Source organism: Aedes albopictus, chromosome 3 (genome assembly GCF_035046485.1).
Source record: "Aedes albopictus strain Foshan chromosome 3, AalbF5, whole genome shotgun sequence".
Lineage (NCBI taxonomy): Eukaryota > Metazoa > Arthropoda > Insecta > Diptera > Culicidae > Aedes > Aedes albopictus.
This window is the reverse complement of record NC_085138.1, coordinates 190012012-190037611: the sequence shown is the minus strand read 5'-3', so window position 1 is coordinate 190037611 and position 25600 is coordinate 190012012. Positions and strand designations below refer to the sequence as shown.

General features: G+C 42.5%; 1 protein-coding gene across 2 annotated transcripts in view; it reads right to left on the bottom strand.

Moving 5' to 3' along the window:
* LOC109409011 (neurobeachin-like protein 1) overlaps positions 1 to 25600 on the bottom strand; it is a 255913-nt gene that overhangs the window by 229943 nt on the left and 370 nt on the right. Inside the window, exons 2-11 of one of the 2 annotated variants that reach the window (XM_062856956.1) lie at positions 25367 to 25564; positions 15629 to 15799; positions 15290 to 15565; positions 14449 to 14535; positions 14161 to 14310; positions 13817 to 14089; positions 13400 to 13722; positions 12645 to 13332; positions 6330 to 7574; positions 4384 to 6273 (exon numbers count right to left, since the gene is read on the bottom strand). In XM_062856956.1, coding sequence (XP_062712940.1) covers positions 4384 to 6273; positions 6330 to 7574; positions 12645 to 13332; positions 13400 to 13722; positions 13817 to 14089; positions 14161 to 14310; positions 14449 to 14535; positions 15290 to 15565; positions 15629 to 15799; positions 25367 to 25564 — 5301 coding nt within the window. The remainder of the gene's footprint in view (positions 1 to 4383; positions 6274 to 6329; positions 7575 to 12644; positions 13333 to 13399; positions 13723 to 13816; positions 14090 to 14160; positions 14311 to 14448; positions 14536 to 15289; positions 15566 to 15628; positions 15800 to 25366; positions 25565 to 25600) is intronic. The other variant, XM_062856957.1, reaches the window with a different exon arrangement.

Below are 25600 nucleotides of genomic sequence, written 5' to 3'. Positions count from 1 at the left end.
TTTGTAGAAGACCATATTACCCTAGGAAATCATTTGAAGGCGCTGAATGCATCTTTCCTCGTAAATCTGTTTCGTGGACCATTGTGCAGTGACCCCACAATTTATGAATCGGCAAAAATGCCCATAGTTCATGAATCACTCATTTGATCAACATGGTGATTCATAAATAGTGTACAAAATTAAGGTGATTGATCGGTGTGGGGTCACTGTAACATCTACATTTCTCTTCTGACTCCATCAACGCTATGTACTGCCAACCGTCGCTAACAAACACATTCCTGACGATACGGCGGAAACTCCCACCACGCTCTTTCCTCAGTCTCATGAGCAATCCAACGTATGATACCAGTCGACGCAGAGTAATGTCAATCATTGATGGATGACTGTCACCAGGTAGGGCCGGGATAAAGGTCAATCGGTTAAGTAGTAGGTATTGCATGGCGCAGCAAACACAAACATAGCACGCCATATGAATATGAATGTGAGGCGTCGAACAAAAATTCATGCAGTCAAAGCTTCGTGTTTCAATGTATGGCTCATGAAGAAAAGACGATCGCTACTGTTAGATGTGATTGATTCTGTTTCGAACGAGCCTTGGCTTGAGTTGCTTTAGCGTGATTCGATTCTGTGATTTCATGAACTGCGTTTGTCTTTTGAAGTGGAGGGTTAGAGCGAGTGTTGTTCGATATTAACCTTCCTGAAATTGCATGATTCTGCTCAAGAGACATTAAAAGATACAGCAATCATTATCATCAAAGAAACCAAGATAAATATTTTCCGAAGATATTTACAACCTATGGCCTTTGAAGACCGAGAACATTTAGAATACTCTAGGCCAGGGGTTCTTTAGAATACTCTAGGCCAGGGGTTCTCAAACTTTTTCAGCTTGCGACTCACTTCTGATTGTTATAGAATTTGGCGACCCATCAGCACGTATTTTCATAACATACGTCATTTAGGAAAATTTGGATTGTCGTTTTGAGTAAATACATTTCATCATACTGTTTTTTTTGTTTTTATTAACGTGTATATATCATACTCTTAAACTTACTTCACGTAGCACTTGATCTCACAAATGTTCAAGTTTTCTTTTATTAATTTAAAGTGCTATATGTTTTTTGAGATCGTCAAGATAAGGTTGAGAAGCCCTAGTGATTTGTCATGATATGAATTTAACCAGTCTCACGCATTAGTACAACGTCTTTGAAGACATAGTGGCAATTTTATGCGTCTGCAGATTTTCAAAAAGACTCTTACAAATAAAAGGAAACTAAATCAAGCGTTTTGTATCATATTGTTTCTCTATATTTACGGTAAGTGGCTGAACATTAACCTTCCGGCAGTCGCGCGGTTAGCCACTACCGCCAGCACCACGCTAATGCGGAGTACAAAAAGCGAAATTTTTTAACGTGTTGTACAAAATATAACAGTGATATCGCTCGAGGGTTAAATAGCGTTTTTAGAATGAAACAAATTTTAATATTTTACCAGAAACCAAAACCTTAAGTTTAAGAACAACAACTATTTCAGAACACAGACAGTAATTTCGATATTCAAAACACTAAAGACTAAGATTTATAATACAATAGATTGGATAGAATTAAGGAGAAACTCGCTTCTAGAAATAACTCAGCCGTATTTACAAGAGAGTGTTTGTAAATTAGAAAATAGCATACAATATCATTTGACATAAGTTAATTAAGGCATTCATTACAATATCGCCCAAGCCTTCGCGACCCACCAAAAATCAGTCCGCGACTCACCAGTGGGTCGCGACCCATAGTTTGAGAAACGCTGCTCTAGGCCATTCAGACAGCTTATAGGGCTGTTTGCATTTCAGAAGGTATTTCTCAGTCTATCTTGATGCGATTCCTTTTGAACACGAAACTGGGCATATTATATTTTAAGTACAAAGCATAGAACCTACAGCCGTAACGTAGGCTTGAAGTTGTAGGGAAGTTTGATTGCCCTGAAATATGTATCTCAAAAGTATTTTGTAATGGCTCTCAAAATTCCAAAGAGGATCACGAAACCCAGGAGGTGTGAAACGTTTTTGTTGTTGATGATGATGATATTGTTCTACCATCTATTGTAGCAAGGCAGCTGCCTATAGTACTGGAATAATCTGAAAAGCGATTTGATCAAGATTGTGCTGTTGTTAGTGGTCAGTCATTCTCCTGTATGAAGGGCCAAAAAGGGTTGTGCGGACCCGCAAGCAGAGACACTTGCGCGAAATCCGCGTCAGGGGAAAAGAATTCCAGAAGAAAGTTCTCACGAACAACTGCAAAATCTAGCCCTCGATTGACAGAATACTCCCAATAGATGGGGTCGAAGAGCCCGCCCTCAATCCACGAAATGTTAACAATAAGGAGGAGGCAGTTCCAAGCTCCTGTCCAAATCGTTTCAATCGGGTGCCCTGATGGTCCCTCCCTTTCCCAATATATGATGAGATATGTATATGTAATGTATGTCAGTGTGTGTTGTGTACACAGCGAATTTAGATTACCGACTTCGGTAAAATTTTACTGGGTTTTTGAACTGCTGACTACTCGGTAATGATACCATTACTTAAAAGTCAGTAAATTGGTAAATGGATCATCTGTCAAAAAACTACCGACTTACTCAGTAATTTTTGTGAGAAGAAATTACTGATTTTGTAAATTGTTCAATAACCTCAGATTACTGAGTTTTTCAGTTGATTGTGGTTTCCCGCATGCCGCATCTCGTTTTTTTTTTATTTCGGACTGCCACAGAATGATTGACCTTTTGTGTCCCCGCCAACTTTTGGTTGAATAGTAAAGGAATTCGTAAAGACAGTGATTACATGGCACGAAATCTCATCGGCGTTGGTGTTGACTGGAGCTCGTTAGTAGCAAATTCGTAAGAGTCAGAAGAATCCGGCGGGAGAAGCTTTGTCAGCACCATTGCCAATCTCGGTAGTGCCACATTCAGTAAAATCACTTTTTTTTACAAATTTATCTATTACTTACCTGAAAGTTGGCGGGGTCACAGAAAACTCGAGTCTCCTGTCCGATTAAAAGGCATTTTGTTGTAATAATTATCTGGAATTTTCCGGCATCTCGCTGCTGCTGCAGCTGCCGAAAAACGAAACGATAATTTTGTTTGACAGCTGCTTCCGAGGGCAGCTGATTGTTTTGATTTTATAATGACGAAAACTCAGTAAAATTACAATAATTAACGAAAGTCGGTACCTGCGTCTACTGACTTATTCCCATTTTCGGTGAAGCGTGAATTTTACTGAGAAAATAGTATGAAACATTACCGAACTCAGTAAAATGCAGAACATTTAACTGAAGTTCGCTTTCTTTTAGATGGAAATACTGATTTGTCGCCAATTTTGTTATTTACAAATCGAATCCAGTAGATAAAATTACCGAACTCGTAAATCCAAAATAAGTGTGTACATTTGTTTGAAAAACAATCATAATCATGATTAAGAAGCATTTATAAACAAAACATTTACCTGATTACTCCTGAAATAGAATGTGGATTAGCAACAAAACATTAAAAAAGAACATCAAATCTCGATCCTGGAATGTCTGCACACCACTGATCGGCCACTTTAGGCATGAAAACATTAACAAGATCGAAATTTGATGCGGTGGTAGATCTTACGCCGCAACGCACCATTCTAAGGTGATCTACCCACGTTACGGGGCAGGTGAGAAACGTTATTGTTCATAGCAAACCCAGTTACTGCTATGGCTGTGAATTAAAAAAAGGTTCCCGAACAGTTTGATTGATTTTTTAATGTTCAGTACAGCAGAAGGCTATCGTCCCCAAGTGTTGACATGAAGTGGAAAATTAGATGACCTTTGATTATTTCAAACGTATCTTGGTAACACACTTGATCTTGTAAGAATTTCGTGATAGGATCGGTAGTGATTTCAGGAACTACACTCTGGAACATAATGAGTGACACAGAGTTTTTCACTAATCCAAGGGTAACTTTCTGCAAAACGCGTGAACATTAAGAAACGACGAACTAACGATTAAGCTATGTCTAGATTGAGCTTGAATAAAGGCGAAAGTAACATGATCGATTTCTCTTCATCGACTCTAAATACCAACCAACCATAGGTACTTGTATCTTGTGTGAAATCAGTCCGAGGCCTAGTCTCTTATATTGTCGCTCATAGATGGGGAGCACCCTCAACCCGTTTTTTATGTCTGCAGAAAAACACACCTTTGATATACTACATGCTATAACTGCACTGTTCAAAAGCATTTCAAAAAACATATTTGAGTTAAGTTTCAACTAAATATTAAGAGAAATTTGAGTGTTAATACTTCTAATCAACTTAAACTTTTGATTCAAACATCTCGTTATTGTATACCTTGATAAATAAAATCCACACTCACCTTTTTCTCGATGAACGAGGTCCACTGCTTGCTCGTACAGTACATTTGGAAGTTCTGGAAGAAAATCGGTCCCGACGACGTCGAAGGTAAATCCGGCGCACTCGTGGTCAAACCGATAACCATTCGCGATTTCTCCAGCAGCGCTTTCAATACCGGTATCAAAAACGAATACTGTTCGGAATTGCCCACGTCTATTGCACTGGTTATGGCCTGATTTAGACTATACAGGAGGTAACCGATTTCCGCGGGGTCTTGATTCACTCGGTTTTGCAACAGGGCGTGTAGTTTGGCCGTAGCCATCGCCACAATGTCCGAATTGGGATTGTGAGAACACTTCAGCAGTAAACCTAAACACACATGCGACATCTCAGACCAGTCGTCCGAGCTGCTCTGTTGGAACACCATAAGGATGTCGAGGAGGGACAGGACGCCATCTAATAGCTTGGTTGAACACTTTTTCGAATCGTCCTCATTGGGATCCAACACTACTAGGTCATACGCTAGCCTTAGGAGTTGGGCAGCGTTCTGCTGATGAGTCACTGCGAGCTGTGCATTTTCTGCAAGGTCGATTAAAGCAGCCTGAACACCCATTTCCAGAATCCGTAACCTCAAACTTAAGTGCGAACAGTACAACTCGTTGTTCAAAGCTATCAAATTTATACACGCCATCACTTGGCCACGTTCTTTCCACGAATCATTTGAATTTTCCACACCACGCCATAAAATTGTGAACAGTATATTCGACACAAGGTACACTAGATTTTCTTCATCATCTTCTTCGGAACACTTCAAATTGGGCTCGTCGTTAACACCAGCTGCACCACTACCGTCCAAATCATCGACACTTCTCGTGGACTGCGTGTCATCCTTAACCGAGGACACTGCTAACGATTCATCAAACGAAGCATTGTCGTCACTGCTGCTGGAAAACGACGAAGAGTTCTTCTTTCGCCCAGAAGCTTCTTCGAAGCTCATCGTCAGCGATTCTAACGTATCCTGGATGTCGGAGGTCTTCTGCCGAATTGCCGAATAAACCGAAGTTATCGACGATGTGATATTGTCAACCACTGCTTCTTGCACACTATCTGCTAGTTCTTTGATTTCGTTCTCAATCGCAGTAGCCGCTTCCGTGAGGAGTGAGTTCGGTTGCTTAGATGTTTCCTGAGCTTTAAGTTCCATCGTTTCATCGTCGAATACGATCAGGTCACTTTGACCGTTTCCAATGGAAGACTCACTTTCCCGTTTGACGATCTCCTCGATATCAGTCAATATAAGTCCCTTTTCCTTCTCCTTCTCCGACAGTGATCGATTCTCGACCGGTTTCTTGATCAGCAACCGAGCAATCGACTCCTGCCAACCCACCTGTTTGGCTATCATTTGAGGAGCTTTCGGTTTGGTAAAAGTGCTGGTCATTAGCCTCCTTGCTATCTCCAGTTTCAGCGACAGACTAGCCAAATTAGCGTGATAGATCAAGCACAGCGCCCCGGCATAACCCATTTCCGAATCCAGGCATAGATTCAGATCCAGCAACCCCAATATCACATCCGATTCCATATCGAAAGGAATCATAAACGAAAACAACCCCGGGTACAAACTGTTGCATTCAATTGAACTTTCGTAAAGTCGTAAAGCCGCCTTATGCTTGCTGGAGATTCGTTTGGTATTGAGCATTCCACTGATGAACTTCAGCAAACGCGAGTGTACCTCCCGTCCGAAGTGTCGATCCGTGAACAGCGAGTACAGTGCTTCGGCCATATGCGGCTCGTACATCAGCAGGAAGATTTGATCCTTGACGTGCTTTCCCTCGATGAGCTGGGTTAGCATTTCGATGATCTCCACTACCACGGGTTCCGATTTGACCGTGGTCAGGAAAGTTAGCAGGGAGGATATCTGAAAAATACGAAAATTATTACGCTAATACAAAGCCTTGTAGAACCCGGATTTACCTCTTTTATGTTGACCTCCTTCTGCAGATAGTATCTAAGAATTCGCAGCAACGAATCGCGAACCATCTTGGCGTCCTGCGCCGGCAGATTGCAATTCCCCGCAAAGAATTCCTGAACCACATCCAGCAAAAACTGCGTTCCGAAGTGTTTCCGGAAGTATTTCCTATCGTCTTTGATGGTAGCACTGATGTACTGAATGTGCCCAATAACGATCTGGAACGGCGCCCTGGACCATATCCGGAAGTTGAACACCAGATCCTTGTAGAGCACGTGCAGAAGGTCCATGTTGGCGGAGGGCATCTCGTTTTGGATCGACTCGATTAGAAGCTGAACTGCCATCAGAACGTTCACATCGAACCACGCCTCGTTGCACGTTTGCAGAAGTTGACTTATCAAAGAAATTCCTTCATTTTTCAGCACGCTTTCCTTGTTCAAGTCGTTTCCATGGATAAAATTTCGCACCAAGCAAATGAAACATGCGATAGGGTTCTGTATAATTTTACTTTCGGTTAAAGAATTTGGTTGCAGCATTTCCCAATCGCCAAAATGATCGTCCCTTGTCGGAGAGGCCACCGGTGTCAGAGGAAGTAGTTCATCCGAAGTGGGAATATCGCACGCAGGAATTTTGCAAATGTTATCCAAAATAGGCAAAAGCGCCATCATTCCTCCCACTCCGTTGATCGCATTCTGAATTGACAGTATACTGGAAACACTTGCGACCACGTGGCCATTGTATTGATTTCCCGGCGCAAGGTCCAAACACAATCCATCATAGCACGCACTCGGCGAAAAGCAGAACACAAATTTGGAAGCCATGTCGAACGATTCGATCATATCCGTCGCGAGCACATTGGCAATGGTTGGACCGGCCTCGAATAAACTTTTAAGGTTGACATTCGTGTCTGCTAGTAAAACGCTGCCCAGCTGTCCCTTCAAGCTGATTGCCTCCCCAAACACCAAATCTTGCATTCCGATCGGGTAGGATTTCACACTGGGATCCAACGAGGACGGTGACTGCCGAGCGGGAAGGGTAAAGTAGTTGGGAACTTGGGAGACGATCCCCGGGAAGAAGGTCTTCTCCATAAGGCTGGGGAATAGGCCACCTCTGGGTTTTTCGTCCTTTTCCATTGGCGGCGGCGTGCTCTCCGGCGATGGTGCCATGCGAGCTGCGTTCGAGTGATGCGATGTGTGCGACACTTTCCGGACATTGTTGTACGGAGCGCCAATGGCACAGTAGTAGAATACCTGAAAAGTGAGATAAACACTGGATTAGTTCCAATCAGGAATTTGTAGATCGTGAACAGTATTGCAGTTTTACAAAACTTTGAAAACACTTTAAGGATTATGAGATTTATTAGTTGTACAGGTACTATTAGTACAGGTGTTTTTGATCGCTCGAGCTATCTGATCAGTTCGTTCAACACGAGCCGAAGAATGGATGGTTTCCATTTCATTTTCATTTTGCAGCATTTGGTGGGGCAATGAGAGCGCAAGTCAATCCAAAGCTGATGATTAGGAGGGGTAATGGCTAAGTAGTCTTTGCTGACCACACAAACGCCATGGGGTAGGAAAAGGGTATTTTGGTGAGGGATTAGCGTGTTGGTACAGACAGGTACAGACTTGACAATATCAGTACTAAAGGGTGATACGGTCAAAATTTGGTCACACATTTTTTTTCATAACTTTAGACTGCGTACACCAAAACAGCTGATTTTTGGACCAGTAATGCTACATTATATGTAGCTTATACCATAAAATTTTCATCAAAATCGATTAAGTATTGGTTAATATATAGATAAGACCATCGACCTACCTTTTTCAAATTTTGTACAAAGGCGTTCCATAGTAAATTTCGAAAATTTAAGGTCATTTCATTTCATTTATTTAGTATTACATCAAATTCAAGATAAAACTGAATCAACAATATTTCTCCATAATAAACGGTTCGTGGCTGCCGCTCTCCATCCTCGGTCGCGCCCGATGCTCGCCAAGTCACGCTCCACCTGGTCCGCCCATCGTGCTCTCTGCGCTCCATGCCTTCTTGGGCCAACCGGATCAGTTGCAAACACCAGCTTTGCAGGGTTGTTGTCCGGCATTCTTGCAACATCACTGCCCACCGTATCCTTCCGGCTTTGGCCACCTTCTGGATGCTGGGTTCGCCTTAAAGTGCAGCGAGCTCGTGGTTCATTCTTCTCCGCCACACACCGTTCTCCTGCACACCGCCGAAGATCGTCCTTAGCACGCGTCGCTCGAAAACTCCGAGTGCTTGCAGGTCCTCCTCGAGCATGGTCCAATTCTCGTGCCCGTAGAGGATTACCGGTCTTATTAGCGTTTTGTACATGGTGCATTTGGTGCGTGGGTGAATCTTTTTCGACCGCAGTTTCTTCTGAAGCCCGTAGTAGGCCCGACTGCCGCTGATGATGCGCCTCCGAATTTCACGGCTCACGTTGTTGTCAGCCGTCAGTAAGGATCCGAGGTAGACGAATTTCTCCACTACCTCGAAAGTATCCCCGTCTATCGTAACATTACTACACAGACGGAACCGTTCGTGTTCGGTTCCGCCTACCAGCATGTACTTTGTTTTTGAGGCATTCACCACCAATCCGAGCTTTGCTGCTTCGCGTTTCAGGCGGGTGTACAACTCTGCCACCGTTCCGCTGCACTGGCGTCGTCGTTTCCTCCGTTGCCGTGGGCTCCCGTGCCTACGTTCTCCACGCCGTTCAGGTGCTGATCGAAGTGCTGCTTCCACCTTTCGGTCACCTCACTTCCGTCCGACAAGAGGCCTCCGTCTTTATCCCTGCATATTTCGGCTCGCGACACGAAGCCGTTGCGGGATGCGTTGAGCTTCTGATAGAACTTCCGTGTTTCTTGGGAACGGCACAGCAGTTCCATTTCTTCACACTCCGCTTCTTCCAGGCGCCGCTTTTTCTCCCGAAAGAGGCGGGTCTGCTGTTTCCGCTTCTGTTTATTACGTTCCACGTTCTGTCGAGTCTCTTGCTGCAGCATTACCGCCCTCGCTGCATTCTTCTCCTCCAAAACCGTTCTGCACTCTTCGTCGAACCATTCGTTCCGTCGATTCCGTTCCATGTACCCGATGGTGCTCTCGGCTGCGTCTTTAATGGCTGCTTTCACTGTACTCCAACAGTCCTCTAGGGGGGCCTCATCGAGCTCGCCCTCGTCTGGCAACGCGGCCTCGAGATTCTACGCGTATGCTGAGGCGACATCCGGTTGCTTCATTCGCTCTAGGTTGTACTGTGGCGGTCGCCGGTATCGTACATTGTTGATGACGGAGAGTTTTGGGCGCAGTTTGACCATCACCAGATAGTGGTCGGAGTCGATGTTGGCGCCACGATAGGTCCTGACGTCGATAATGTCGGAGAAATGCCGTCCGTCAATCAGAACGTGGTCGATTTGAGATTCCGTCTGCTGTGGTGATCTCCAAATGTAACGATAAGGGAGGCTGTGTTGGAAAAAGGTGTTACGTATGGCCATATTTTTGGAGGCGGTGAAATCAATGAGTCGTAGGCCGTTTTCGTTCGTCAGCTGGTGGGCGCTGAACTTACCAATCGTCGGTCTGAATTGTTCCTCCTGGCCTACCTGAGCGTTCAAATCACCTATGATGATCTTGACGTCGTAGCTTGGGCAGCGATCGTACTCGCGTTCGAGCTGCGCGTAAAATGCGTCCTTGTCATCATCAGTACTTCCGGAGTGTGGGCTGTGCACGTTTATTATGCTGAAGTTGAAGAATCGGCCTTTGATCCTCAACCTGCACATTCTTTCGTCGATCGGCCACCAACCGATCACGCGTCTCTGCATATCACCCATCACGATGAAAGCTGTTCCCAGCTCGCGTGTGTTGCCGCAGCTCTGGTAGATGGTATGATTACCTCTAAACGTTCGCACCATGGATCCTGTCCAACACACCTCCTGCAGCGCTACGATGCCGAACCCGCGGTCCTTCAGTAGATCGGCGAGTATGCGGGTGCTCCCAATGAAGTTGAGAGATCGGCAGTTCCACGTACCGAGTTTCCAATCGCAAGTCCTTTTTGTTCGCTGGGGTCGTTGCCGTTGGTCTCGGTTCGTATTATTCTGTTGCTGATTTTCCGTTACAATGGTTTTTTACGGCTGGCTCGTAGGACCTGACACCAACCCCTTACTTTCCGGAGGACCATAGTGCACAGTTGAGCTTAGAGTCCTTCCCTGGCACTTGGACGTAGATCAGCCGCCCCTAACATGGGGATCAGACGCTGTTGTGAGCCGCTCCTCCTGGAGAACAGACGCTCAGGTTTACCGAAGCAAACCCCCCTTCCCTGTCAGCCTACGACCAAAGTTCCCACCGGGGTTGGTTACCCGATCTTCCCTAAGGTTGCTCATAGTTTCCGGCCGGTACCGCGTGGAGGTAGGGATAGGAGTTGCTGGGCAGAGGCTAGTGGATCACAATGGGATCTGAATTGCGCAGCATACCCAGCCTTTACCGTGCCAGTAAAGGTCAGTAAAGCACAATTTTGATTATAGAACTACCAATACTGCTCCGATCAAAATTTCACAGTATTATACTATTATGAAAATATGTTCTTAGTAAAATTTTGAGCCATTTTGTAGGAATTGAATACTTTCAAAGTTGTAACAGTTTGAATATAAAAAAAAACTGACCGGGTGACACTTAAGCAAATATAACTTTGTAACGGCTGGATCAAATTGAATGAATTTTTTACACAACATTTTGATATGCATGCTTAACATACAAAAAAATTTTCATTGAAATCGGTTAAGTATCTCTGGCTCTATAGATAAAACAGTAAAAATGTGTTCTTATTTGTGAATCCTCTTTGCACAAAATTTTAAAATTGCAGATCTCAGGGTTCAACAATATCTCCGCAAATACTAGACCGATTTTGATGAAAATTTTATGGTACAAGCTGCATATAATGTACCATTACTGATCCAAAAATCAGCTGTTTTGGTGTACGCAGTCTAAAGTTATAACAAAAAATGTGCGACCAAAATTTGACTTGACTTGACAAAATTTGACCACCTAAACAAATACAACTTTGTAACGGCTAGATCAAATTAAATGAAATGTTTACACAAAATTTTGATATGTATAATTTACATACAGAAAAATTTTCATTGAAATTGGTTCAGTATTTCTGGCTCTATAAATAAAAGAGTAAAAATGTGTTCTTATTTTTTAATCCTCTTTGTACACAATTTTAAAATGGCAGATCTCAGGGTTCAACAATATCTCCGCAAATACTAGACCGATTTTGATGATAATTTTATGGTAAAAGCTACATATAATGTACCATTACTGGTCCAAAAATCAGCTGTTTTGGTGTAGGCAGTCTCAAGTTATGAAACAAATTGTGTGACCAAATTTTGACCGTATCACCCTTTATTCAGGTTCAAAATAATTTTAAGGCTCAATAGTGAATCGCATAACTTCCAGAACCAAAAAATCTACAAAATGACAAGCAAGTCTATAGAAACTACTGATACCCTCTCCGACTCCACTTCAGAAAAAATGTCCCTTCAGTTCCGGAAAATAGATTATTCCCAATTAAGCCTTTAATCGAATTGTCCGCGTGGTCTTGTAGTATCCCTACTAGGTAAGAATCAGTCATTGCCGTACATATTAAATGCTAGACATGGACTCGTAGATAACATTTGCATATTTAAAGGCTTTGCTGATGTGACTGTCCTATTTGGCCATTCTCTCATCTCATGTTTGTCTTCAAAACCTTGTCAAGCTTTGAAAATTGAAGTTTAAAAACAATACAATACAAGGTTCGAATTTCCATAGAATGAGATCATTTATTCGCACTACAACACCAAAGGAGATAATATCACATTGGCTGATTGCAGTACAAATGCGACAAAATCTTCCTTTTCCCCCTATCCGCAACTCGGGGGCGCGCCCTGTTGGATTTCGAAAGCCTCGGAGAATATTACAAACCTTCAATGGCATTCCCATACACTAACCCACATTGCCCATTCAGGGGTCTGACTGGGCCTATTACCCTCCCTCAGTTTGTAATATTCTCACCAAGTTGGAATTATATTTTCCCGGCACATAAATGACTTCGACAAATGTTCGATATACTATTCAGCATCATGATCAGTATAACTATATCAGATGACGATGACTTGAAGATCTGATTTTTACAGAATTGTTTGCCATTGATTATACATTCAGCTATTCCAATTATTACTGCAAAACACATCGACCACATGCCTGAAATCTAAGCTTCCTGGAAGATATAATCCAAGCCCAGGGTAAAGTGGCAACATATTCATAAATAACTAATAACTTACCTCTGCGAATGCCGGATACTTCATGGTCGATCCCAGCTTCTGCACCGAGTCAATGTACACGTTAATCTGATGGTAGGAAAATAATCGCTTCGGAGGAATCACGCTCACAGTAATGGAATGCCACCGGCCATCCAACAGGTGCGTTGATTGAGCCGTAGCCGTGAAAAATTCTTTCTTCGTGATGACGCTGACCACAAAATTTCCATTTTTCTGAACAAAAAACTCGTATCCCGTCCCAAAATTTGTCGTCAAGCTGAACAGGTGTCTCCGGTAGTTCTGCAGATTGATTCCTTCCTCGTCGCTGAAATGCTCAACGTCCTTGTCGAGCCGAACCCAGGCATGAAACACGAAACCATGGGCGGTGTCCCATTTGCGTATTTCCGGAATAGTGATTCCGTTCGTATTGCTTTGAATGTCCAGATACTCGACTGGGGTAACCCCAAGCGACAGTCTGTATTGCGATACCCTAAGAATGACTTCCAACAGTTGCTTCCTGTACTCAAAGTTGACTTCGCTCCTGAGCAACCGCAGAAGACATTTCAACTCGATCGGGTGAATACTGTGCTTGGCCAGTTCCTCGATCAGCTTCAGCAAATTAATACTGCACTTCGCCGTTAACCGGTTCTGATCGGTCAGGCAGCTGTCTACGATACACTTGATCATCCTCTGCTCCGAGATGGCATGTTTGCTGTAACAATCAAAAGTAAGCAAAGTGAAATTTCTGAAATTATAGAAGTAATATCTAAATTCCCTACTTTTGAATGCTGGCCGAGCACTTCTTCAGCAGCACATCGCTGGTGTAGTTCTGTTCCGATTCAGCCATTGCCGGGATCCACTGCACCAGTTTGGTTACGATCCGCGCATTCAAACTGTGATAGTCTCCGCCTTCGAAGGCAAAGTACAAACAATCACACACCAAATCATGCGATGGACGTCCGAAATGTTTGAGACCATCGAACAGCACGTTGATGTTGTTCGTGTGCATCAGATTGTAGTGAATTTTCTCCGAACAGCTGCAAAGTTTGTGGAAATTGCGCACCAACGTTGATCCCAGGGTTTGATGATCGATGTGCCAGGACTGTTGGGGAGAGAAAATTAAATGGAAGAAAATGCTTTTAATGGATGCATTCCGAGCTACGAATAAGGAAACATCAGACAAAATGATGACTTACCTTCACTCGCTCCGGAATTTGCACCAGACTGGGTATGAACTTTGCCTCGAACATCGCATTGCACAGAACGTGCCTGTTGACGTGCCCCGGCAGGAAGTGCTCTATTATGCCGATGATCGCATTCAGCGCACCGACGTCGATGTAATTATCACCATTGGGCGACACCTCGAAACTTTCCGCCGGTGATGCCTTGTGCAGGAAATGTTCCGTCTCCAGTAGGGTGTGAACCGCTCCCAGATACAGTTGAAAAATTGTGAGCAAATCGATTTGGCGCTAGAATTAGAGTAGTGTGAATTTGCCAATGAAGAGATGGGTGATATAATTGTCTGGCTCAATTGTAATACCTGTTCAGGACTAGATTTTTGCAATATGATTGCCATCAAGGAGAAACATTGTAGCACTAGACGACGTAGATCGGAGTCGCTTTCCCACTTGGAAAGGATATCCATAACTATGGTAACTGTGGCGGGACTTATGGCACGTAGTCCGTTATCCTGAATTAGGTAGAATAACGATTAAAGCTTTGTCCGAAACAAGCAATATGAAACGATGATTCACGACATTAACGATGATTTGCATGCAATCAATGACAAACACAAAAGAAAGATAACATTCAAAGCAAACGGACTCACCACATTAGCAGCTCCGTCACCAGAGGGATAGTTTAGATGGTAAGAGTTAATGGTCTGAGTCTGAGTCGATTCTGGAATTAGGGCAACCTACAAAGCAGCGTTCGGATGCATAATTGGAGAACGATACCCGTTAATACTACTGGGTAATAAGTGGTAACAAGTTACTATTTGAAAACAACATATTTGATGAACAAGACAATTCAATTCTACTTTTTTGGTATAAATTACTACCTCTAAAACTTCGGTGAAATAATGAATAATCATGACGGGTTTATTGTTATAACTTTCAACATCATGAATATTCATTATGTATGAGATGATAGTTTGATTCCAGCTATGGTAGATGAAAGTTTTCGCGAGAATCCGAACAATTGTAATTGCCTTGGTCAATCACGCTGCAACAACTTTGTTTGGGTCTTGTACCATTTGGGCAGGTGTACCTATTTTGGGCACTTGCCGCTATAACTAAGTCATTTTCAAACCGATTGATTTGAGTTTTTGTATAGAGTTAGATACTGTACGTGCCTAATTCTATACAAAATGATACAAGACCCTATATCAATTCAACGTCATTATTTCCCTATTACCATCTTCTATGCATTATCACGTATTGTTGAAAGTTACAACAAACAATAAGCTTCACAGTAAGCTAGCTCCCTTACAAATGCAGTTTCTCCGTCACCAAAATTAATTCTTTAACCCTTTGGAGCCGGAGGGGTCATATATGACCCCGGCGATGAAACCGAGCATAACAAACGTGTTCGACACCAGCGAGGTTGCGTCGAGAGCGGCGAAAAAAATCGGCTCCAAAGGGTTAACATACACACAAATCCAACCTTACCTGTGATCCGGATATCACCGCACCGAGCACGTGAATCAACTGTTTCCCTATTTCCGGATGCCGGGCAATTTGCTTCGTTTGGAAGCAATCGTAGATGAATGGCACTATTTCGGCGTGCATGGGCGAGATTTTGTATGCAAGTTTAGCATAATCGGCCGTTTCGCCACGCAAAAAGTTGCGCCACGTGAAGTACGGATCGTACAGCACTTCGAGAAACTGGGCAAAGCACTCCAGGAACATGGTCTGGGTGGCGGCCACTGGGGTCGATGTGTTCAACTGGAATAAAAAAATAAATTCATCAATACTTTTTTGAAGGAAAGCTCAAGCAAAACAACAAACCTTGTCAAAAATTGAATTTGAAATGGCCACGCAGCTGGATATGTAGCTGGACTTGATGATCGTACCGATGTTATCGAAATGACGGCAGATTATTGTCAGACATCGTACCAGCAGCTGAATCTCGCCGATAGTTTCATTGTCTCGTTCCTCGCTGGAATCGTCACCGGAAGTCTGGAATCAAATCGTAGAGCATTTGAATCATTTTTAAGTTGTAAAACATTTTGCTTATTGTATAGACTTTCAAAAAAAAACAATTGACAAGGGTTTTCTGCAGAAATGTCAGCGAACTTGTTTTGTTTCACGGTAAAACTGAAATTTTTTATAGTGTTTTTCTTGGAGAAATTGAGGGACAGAATGTCCTCAAGATACATAAGACAAGATAAGATGAGACATAATCAACAATAGTACGCCACAATACTCGGTTTGCGACTGCCGCTTTCTATCCTCAGTCACGCCCAATGCACTCCAAGTCACGCTCCACCTGGTCCGCCCATCGTGCTCTCTGCGCTACACGCCTTCTTGTGCCAACCGGATCAGTCGCAAACGCCAACTTTGCAGGGTTGTTGTCCAGCATTCTTGCAATATCATATGCCCTGCCCATCGTATCTTTTCGGCTTGGTCACCTTCTGGATGTAGAGTGCAGCGAGCTCGTGGTTCATCCTTCTCCGCCACACACCATTCTCCTGCACACCACCGAAGATCGTCCTTAGCATGCGTCGTTCGCAAACTTGCAGGTCCTCCTCGAGAATGGTCCATGTGTCGCGTCCGTAGAGGACCACCGGTCTTACATATTAGCGTTTTGTACTTGGTGCATTTGATGCGAAGGTGAATCTTTTTAGATCGCACCTTCTTCTGGAGCCCGTAGTAGGCCCGACTTCCACTGATGATGCGCCTTCGAATTTCACGACTCACGTTGTTGTCAGCCGTCAGTAAGGATCCGAGCTAGATGAATTCCTCCATCACCTCGAAGGTATCCCCGTCTATCGTAACATTACTACCCAGACGGATCCGGTCGTGTTCGGTTCCGCCTACCAGCATGTACAAAAGCATTTAGAGTAGGTAATCAAAAGTTGAACCAAATTGCGGCTTTCTGAAGTAGCGCAAATTTTGAGTGATTTTTTCTCCCACATGAAAATAATTTACTACGGCAAAATCTTATGTACATGAAAGCCACGGGCATAAGCTTTCTGTTAAAAGGTAAAAAGTTTGTATTTGCACCGAATTTCATTGAAAAAATCGATTATTCGTCAACAATGATTTTAATCTTAATTTGAACTACTGCCGGCAGCAGCTCGAGCATCTTCCACAACAGCCAATTTCGTGCTGAGCAATAGAAAAACACATGGATCCAAGGGGAAAGACAGCTCACTCCAGAGCAACACTTTGTAGATCGAGCAACTTTGAGTTGCTCACATTTTGCTCCGAAAAATGTAATGCTTGCGCATGCTTTGATCTATATTTATCAAACCCACCATAAGAATGACAGTTTTGCGAAAAGTGTGGATGTGAAATGGCAACCAAAATATGCGTCTGATTATCCATAAAAGTTTCTCAGAAATCTTGTGGAGGTACTTGGTGGTTTACTTGGTAAGGCACCTTAAATCTTTGGGCCTAAATGTGTAACATTCAATCCCGACGATGACACGGAGTAATAAACGTACCAGCGAGGATGCGGTAGCTGCGGAGAATAATTTGTTTCCATAGGTTAATGATAAGGTAGGGCGGGGCAAGATGAGCACCCTAAGGATCACGTTGAGTTTATTGGAAGTGATCCCAATTTTTCAAAGTACCTCTCAGTAGTTCTTTTCTATATTATGTTTTCTACCACCCATAAACATGGCAGGGTTCAAAATGCACAACAAGGATTATTTTTTTTTTTGACTAAACAGAAAAGATGTTTTATGGTCAATCCCTGAGAGAGAGGAGACAGCTCACTGACAGCCACGATGTTTACATTTCTTCTTCTTACTTGTTTGTACAACTTTGGGCGCCGCACAATGGTTTGAAAATATAAAATTGGTCAAAAATGATTTTCATATTGAGTACGCTGCTACAAACCATGAACAATTAATGGATTCGTTGCGCTGGTTTGGGAAAACTGACCATCATTATTTTATCTTTTTAAATTACAAAGAACGGAGCCGTATTTTAAAAAGAAATTTTGGAAATTTGACCACCTTACACCATCAATGTGCGATTTTCAGTTGGGTTCGCGGTGACAGTTTGTGACAGGTCCTCCTTGACATTAAGTAGCACGCAATCGAAGCCAGCTGTCTCCTCTCTCTCAGGTCAATCCGAACATGCTGCGGGGCAAGACGAGCACCCCTACGGGGTAAGAAGAACACTTCATTAAAATCTTAATATTTTAACAATAAATTGGCCACACAGTGATTGATATAGTAAATCTTGTTTATAGCTATGGTATCACGTTCTAAAATGATCAGTTTCTTTTTCGAATATTGAAAAAAAAATGTAGTTTTAATACTTTATACAAAATGACCCGAAAAACAATAAAAGATTATTAAGTGGCTTATTTTTTTAAATTTACGCAACCAAATAGTTGTAGAGGATACGGAAACTTGTGTTCGGCACAGTTCGGCACTATTGACTGGATTACAATAATTTCAAAATATTTTCTATATTCCCATCAGGGGTGCTCAATTTGCCCCACTATAGGATAATAACTTAAGTTGAATAAATTTTAATGTTTGTTTTTAGAAAATATTTTCTAATGTAAGCTAGTAATGTTGGCTGATAACCAGAATTACGGTAAAAAATATATTGTGACATAAAAACCTTATTTCATTCTAATGATTTCTTATAAGAAAATGCTCAAAATCCATGCTATTGACTAATTTGACGATATTTTTCAATTAGTTCGTTATGAAGTACCTTATATCAGGTTTACAAACAGGATCAACTTTATTCTAATGGATTATTTAGTTGTTTGGACAAAAATCACCATAAAAGTAGTAAAACAGAGGGGTGCTCATCTTGCCCCGGGTGGCCATCTTGCCCCGCCCTACCCTACGTCATTGAATCGTTCTGCGTCTTGAGCCCCCTTGAAATATGATCATCCACGGCGTGTGTATGGGAAAGGTTTATAACAAAAAAATGGGCATCGTCAAATTTTTCGCTATTCAAATATAGAGGCTTTCAGCTTTCATTTACACGGTCCCTCAAAAAAATCCACCGAGGGATCTCGAACAACTTTTTCAGAATAAGCTATTTTACGAGACGTTCTATCGATGGGCCGCTCATTGTTATTGTTTACATTTGATGTTTTTGTTTTCACGAAAAGTAGTATAACATGTGATGAGCGCCAATCAGATTTTTGCTGGCAGAGATGTTTCGGTTCCTAATGTGGCATATATCAATCCCCCGAGCTGCATGCTTTCACTAGCAGATGAAAAAAACATCACCACAGTCTACGGATATTAATTATAGTGGGCGGATTGACCCATTTTTGCAGATAAATGAACCTCATTTATTGAATGGGCCTGTACCACATGTTATGCTAGCAAAAATGTAAATAAATGGGCCCACCGGTTGGACTTCAAAGCTGGTAAACATTCAAAAAACAGCTGATTTGAAACGTCTCATAAAATGCCTTATACTGTTTTTCCCCATACAAAATAAACGGTTCCAAATTAATCCCTATTTCTACTTAACAAACATACCCAATTTTTGTATGAAAAAGTTCCCCCGATGGAATATTTCGATGTTGGGCTTGTATGAAAGCTAGTAGCGTCAACTTTCACGTAACGTAAAAATTAGCGATGCTTATTTTTTTGTAATAAATTTCTTCTACCAGACACACCGTGCATCTTATCATAAAGGAAGATCTGCTAATTCCCAACTATTTTTTCATTAGGCAGTGGAATTTCAACTAAGAATGTTCTAAACTCTTCAGGAACTTGGAAACTAAATTTGGAATTTTTCATCCCCCAAGAGTAAACAAAACAACCACTAGCGCAGTCTGCAGGCCAACACTGGAAGCGGGCCCCCGTTTACTAGTTCAAATTTAGATTACAGATGGTTCAACTTAAGATAACATTCTCCAAGTAAGAATTATTTAAATTAGATAATTTTATGACAAATAATGATATTCGGTTGGTCGATTCTACGATAAATAAGCTTTCATTTAACGAGTTCACATTTTGCGTGTGATACAATGCATGAGCTGTACGAGTGCACCGAAAATGTGCTTTCTCTGGGGGAAATGGGTGAAATCACAGTGGTTTTTTAATTGCCTGTTTTCCATAACAAAAACGCTTTTTTCAATGCTTTTAAAGTCCATGTTATCAGGTTATATTACGGAAAGCTGTTTAACATCTTTTTCGGGACAATATTTGCCTAAATAGTACGTCGTTTTAATGAATTTCGAAATGGTTCAAATTAGGATTACAATTTGACTAGTTCAAAGTTTGATTTCTTACCCTACTTTTTTGTAGAGGCATTCACCAACAGTTCGACCTTTGCTTCTTCGCGTTTCAGGCGGGTGTGCAGTTCTGCCACCGTTCCAAAAGTTCTAGCAATAATGTCCATGTCGTCCGCAAAGCACACAGATTGACCGGGTTTTGTGAAAATTGTTCCCCGGCTGTTGAGCCCGACTCGTCGCATCACACCTTCCAGAGCGACGTTTCATAGTACGCATAAGAGTATGTCCTCTTGTCGCAGTCCCCGGGGAGACTCGAATGAACTGGATAGTTAACCCGAAACTCTTACGCAGTTTTGCACACCGTCCATCGTTGCTCTAATCAGACTACCTAGTCAGCTTGCCAGAAAAGCCGTTTTTGTCCATAGCCGATTCTCCATAGCTATGCGCGATCGATATGTACTGTTGTATGCCGCTTTGAAGTCAACGAACAGGTGATGCGTTGGGACCTGGTATTTCTGGAGGATTTGCCGTACGGTGAAGATCTGGTCCTGGTCCATTGTCGACCGGCCGTCGATGAAGCCAGCTTGATAACTTCCCACGAACATATTCGTTTTAGGTGACAGACGACGGAAGATGATCTGGGATAGCACTTTGTAGGTAGCATTCAAAATAGTGATTGCTCTGAAGTTCTCACATTCCAAATGGTCGCCTTTCTTGTCTTTCCTTCCACTACTCCGGTAGCTGTTCGGTTTCCCACATCCTGACTATCAACCGGTGCAGACTGCAGACAGGTGGCCATTTTTTCTGGGCCCATCTTGATAAGTTCGACTGCGACACCATCCTTACCAACTGCTTTGTCGGTTTTGAGCTGATGAATGGCATCCTTAACTTCCCTCAGCGTGGGAGTTGGTTCATTTCCGTCTTTGGCTGCACTGGCGTTGTCGTGTCCTCCATTGCCGTGGTCTCCCGTGCCTATGTTCTCCACGCCATTCAGGTGCTGATAGAAGTGCTGCTTCCACCTTTCGATCACCTCACGTCCGTTCGTCATGAGGCCTCCGTCCTTATCCCTGTAGATTTCGGTTAGCGAAACGAAGCCATTGCGGGATGCGTTAAGCTTCTGGTAGAACTTCCGTGTTTCTTGGGAACGGCACAGCAGTTCCATTTTTTCGCACTCCGCTTATCCAGGCGACGCTTTTTCTCCCGGAAGAGGCGGCTCTGCTGTTTCCGCTTCTGTCTGTAACGTTCCACGTTCTGTCGGGTCCCTTGCTGCAGCATTACCGCCCGCGCTGCGGTCTTTTCCACCGAACCCGTTCTACACTCTTCGTCGAATTATTCGTTTCGTCGATTCCGTTCCACGTACCCGATGATGCTCTTGACTGCGTCATTGATGGTTGTTTTCACTGTACTCCAGGAGTCCTCTAGAGGGACCCCATCGAGCTCGCCCTCGTCTGGCAACGCGGCCTCGAGATTCTGCGCATATGCTGAGGCGACATTCGGTTGTTTTAGTCGCTCTAGGTTGTACAGTGGCGGTCGCCGGTACCGTACATTGTTGATGACGGAGAGGTTTGGTCGCAGTTTGACCATCATCAGATAGTGGTCGGAGTCGACGTTGGCGCCACGATAGGTCCTGACGTCGATCATGTCGTAGAAGTGCCGTGTGTTAATCAGACCGTGGTCGATTTGCGATTCCGTCTGCTGTGGTAATCTACAGGTGCTACGATAAGGGAGATTGTGTTGGAAAACGGTGCTACGTATGGCCAGGGCTGACAATCGTCCTTGTCGTCGCCGCTCCGCGGAGAAAATAACACAATCATCGTCATCGGAAAGAACAACGGTGACGAATAGCCTTTTCGTCACCGACTAAGGGCTTCACGACGAAGCCCAATCATCAACTTTGCGACGAACGACGACGGGCCAAACGAACGCCAACAAGAAATAGCTTTTATATGCGTTTCATCATGCATGTTAGTGTGGAACCTAATTAGCTTAATCGGTAAGAGTGCTGGATTGGACATATTTTTGCTGGCGGCGAAATCGATGAGTCGTAGGCCGTTTTCGTTCGTCTGCTGGTGAGCGCTGAACTTTCCAATCGTCAGTCTGAATTCCTCCGCCTGGCATACCTGAGCGTTTAGGTCTCCTATGATGATGGAGGCGGTCATACTCGCATGCATACTAACTTCGCGTAAAATGCGTCTTTATCATCATCAGTGTTTCCGAAGTGTGGGCTGTGCACGTTTATTATGCTGAAGTTGAAGAATCGGCCAATCTGCAATCTGCACATTCTTTCGCCGATCGGCCACCAGCCAATCACGCGCCTCTGCATGTCGCCCATCACGATAAGAGCTGTTTCCAGCTCACGTGTGCTGCCGTAACTCTGGTAGCTCTATACCACTTCTTGTTTAAATCTCCAATAATAACATCGGTAACGGCGGGGCTTAAGCTACCACCAGTACTGAGATGTACGCTTAGTTTTGTGGGTATTCCTCTGCGAAATCTCTCTGCAAATAACTTTTGATAGGTAAAAAAGACATCTCTAATTTTTTGATATGTTATATATCAATGCCTCAGCTTTCGATTGATGCAACAATTTTGAAAATCGGTGGTTGCCCTCATGGTAAAAAAAAAGTTTTGGTATAAAAATCCAAGATGGCGGCCAAAATCAATATGGCCGACCCTACGTTTAATTATTGTAAATAGTAGCTCTATCTTTCCTCTTTTCAACAACAATTCGTTTTGAGGAGGTTTTTGGAGAAACTTTCAAATTATAACGGTTTAAATGAGCCACCATTTGACCAAAATCGAGGGGTCTGCAAAAATTGTTGTTGCTCTAACCAACGGGGGTTCATCAATTTGAGTAACCAAATGCATTTTTCTTACTTTTTTAGCGAGGGCTTTCAGAAAATCGGCACCTTAAACATTTTTGAAGACAAGGTGTAAATAGTGGGCCGGTCTCAGCGAGAATTACCCACGTACAAATGTCCCAAATGGAGGATAATGTGCATCTGGAGCCAACCTTTTGATACCTGATGTATGATTGTTCTGTAATATGATATTGATCTTTCAGTAGTCGCGCAGTTCTTCTTCTGCTTCTCATTCATGTAACGACCTTACTGGGACAAAGGCTGCTTAGTGTTCTATGAGCACTTCTACACTGCCGTGAATCGCATATCTGTGTATATCGTGTATGGCAGGCACGAAAATACTCTATGCCCTAGGAAATTACGGAAATTTCTTTTCACGGAAAGTACCTGAACCGACTGGGAATCCAACCCATCACCCTTAGTATGGTCATGCTGAACACCCTCGCGCACGCCTTTACGGCTCGCTTGTGGTGGCTCGGCCGACAGCCGGAAAGTTCAAGAGTATACACTCCCGTTCAAAAGTTTGGGGCCACCCCCTCAAAAACATGTCATTTTTTTAGGCCCATATCTCCGCCAATTTGCGTACGATTTTAAAACCCTAGGTTTCATTCAAAAGATAATAAGTCAAAGAAACTTTGAACATGATTTAAAAGAAACTTTTTCAAAAAAATTTGTATGTAAACTTAACCCAAAGTTGCCAAATTTTCTAAAAAATGAATATAAACTTACGGCAGTGTCGCTGGAAGTTGGGTCGATCAAATTTTAAGATGAGAGCGGTAATATGACCCATTTTCTATTAGCTTTCAACTGCTTTTTACAGAACTTAGCTAAAAAATCTAGAAAAAAAGTTATTAAGTAAACTAATCCTTGATGTCATCGACCAAAAGTTTGGGGTCACTTTCGTAAAACATGGAAAAGTGGTTTGGTTATATCTTCGTCATCTATAGTTCAATTTTAATTATTTTTGGCTTATTTCAAAGATAATTAACTAAATTTACGTTTGATGTCTTCAACTTAACGTATATAACGATTTTTGTATATAAAAATGTTATGTAAAGTTAGCACATTTTACCACGCTTCAAAAAATGAGGCAACTTTACGTTAAGTTTTAGTATGTAAATTTCAACAAATATGTGTGGTTCAATGTCTATGCAGTAAGTATCATTCATTTTGTTTCAAATAAGCCAAGAAGAATTAAAATTGAATGAAAGATGACAAAGATATCAACAAATCACTTTCCCATGTTTTACGAAAGTGACCCCAAACTTTTGGCCGATACAGCATTTTGAGGGGTGACCCCAAACTTTTGGTCGATGACATCAAGAATTAATTTACTTAATAACTTTTTTTCTAGATTTTTTAGCTAAGTTCTGTAAAAAGCAGTTGAAAGCTAATAGGAAATGGGTCATATTGCCGCTCTCATCTTAAAATTCGGTCGACCCAACTTCCAGCGACACTGTCGTAAGTTTATATTCATTTTTAGAAAATTTGGCAACTTTGGGTTAAATTTACATACAAAATTTTTTGAAAAAGTTTCTTTAAAATCATGTTCAAAGTTTCTTTGACTTATTAACTTTTGAATAAAACCTAGGGTTTTGAAATCGGACGCAAATTAGCTGAGATATGGACCTAAAAAAATGACATGTTTTTGAGGGGGTGACCCCAAACTTTTGAACGGGAGTGTATGTGCTCCTATTGAAAACGACTTGCCCAAACAAGCCTAAACTTCACAGTAGCCCAACCAAAGAAAAAATCTCAGCTCATTGGTAATGTATGCTAGCTGTATTTGTAATTTTCATGACACATCACGGTACATTCAAGATAGGCCTGACAAAATAGGCAAAACGGAATCATATTTTATCGTCAATTATCTACTTTGTAAATGAAATTCAACGTTATCACTATGACATGAGTTTAGCAATCCCAGCTGATGTGGAAGGCAAAATAAAAATAAAAACACACCAAATTAATTCGATTGCGTTATCAGAGCACTGAAGTTATTTGCCTCAGAAGATGCAGATACATAATTACATTATCATTCTCTTAAATTTTCGAACACGCAAATAAGATTTTTGAGCATGATTGCACTCTTACGAGTTTATAGGTCTCTGAATAATAATCGATCGGTCAATCTATAATATTTTTTACTGAGATTGAGTAATTCAGTTGAAATGCTATCTGCTATATGATGGTCATTGCCCACAATATCGACCTAACCGATTGAACCCCCGTCATCGTAAACAAAAACACCTAATCTAAGCTTTCCAGCCTACGAAGCGTGGTGTGTGATAAATTAGCTCCGGTCGCAAATGTGACTCACGAGGGTATTTTCTTCTCTGTTCTTATCGCATTCTCCGCTATCTATGTAATGTATATAGGTAGCCAATGAAAGTCAACACATGCCATGTTTAGAACGTAGGTAAACGCACCTATCCCTTTGCATTACGCAATCGGAATTCCAGACCGCATCGTAGAAGCCAATAAGATTTCTCTTACCTTTTCAAACTTGTCCCGGGCTATGATCAGGAACTTCTCTATTGCCGGCAGCAGCTCCTCCGGAAGCCGATTCAGGTGTGGTCCCGAATCGGGAGCGATCGCGGACCAGAGCGGCGGATTGTCGAAATCCAGCAGCAGCTGGTTCTGCCAAATGCCGACAAATCCTTGAATGAACTGCCGGAAGTAGATTTCCTCATTCTGTGTAGCGGAAGAGAACAATTTTCATTCATTTTA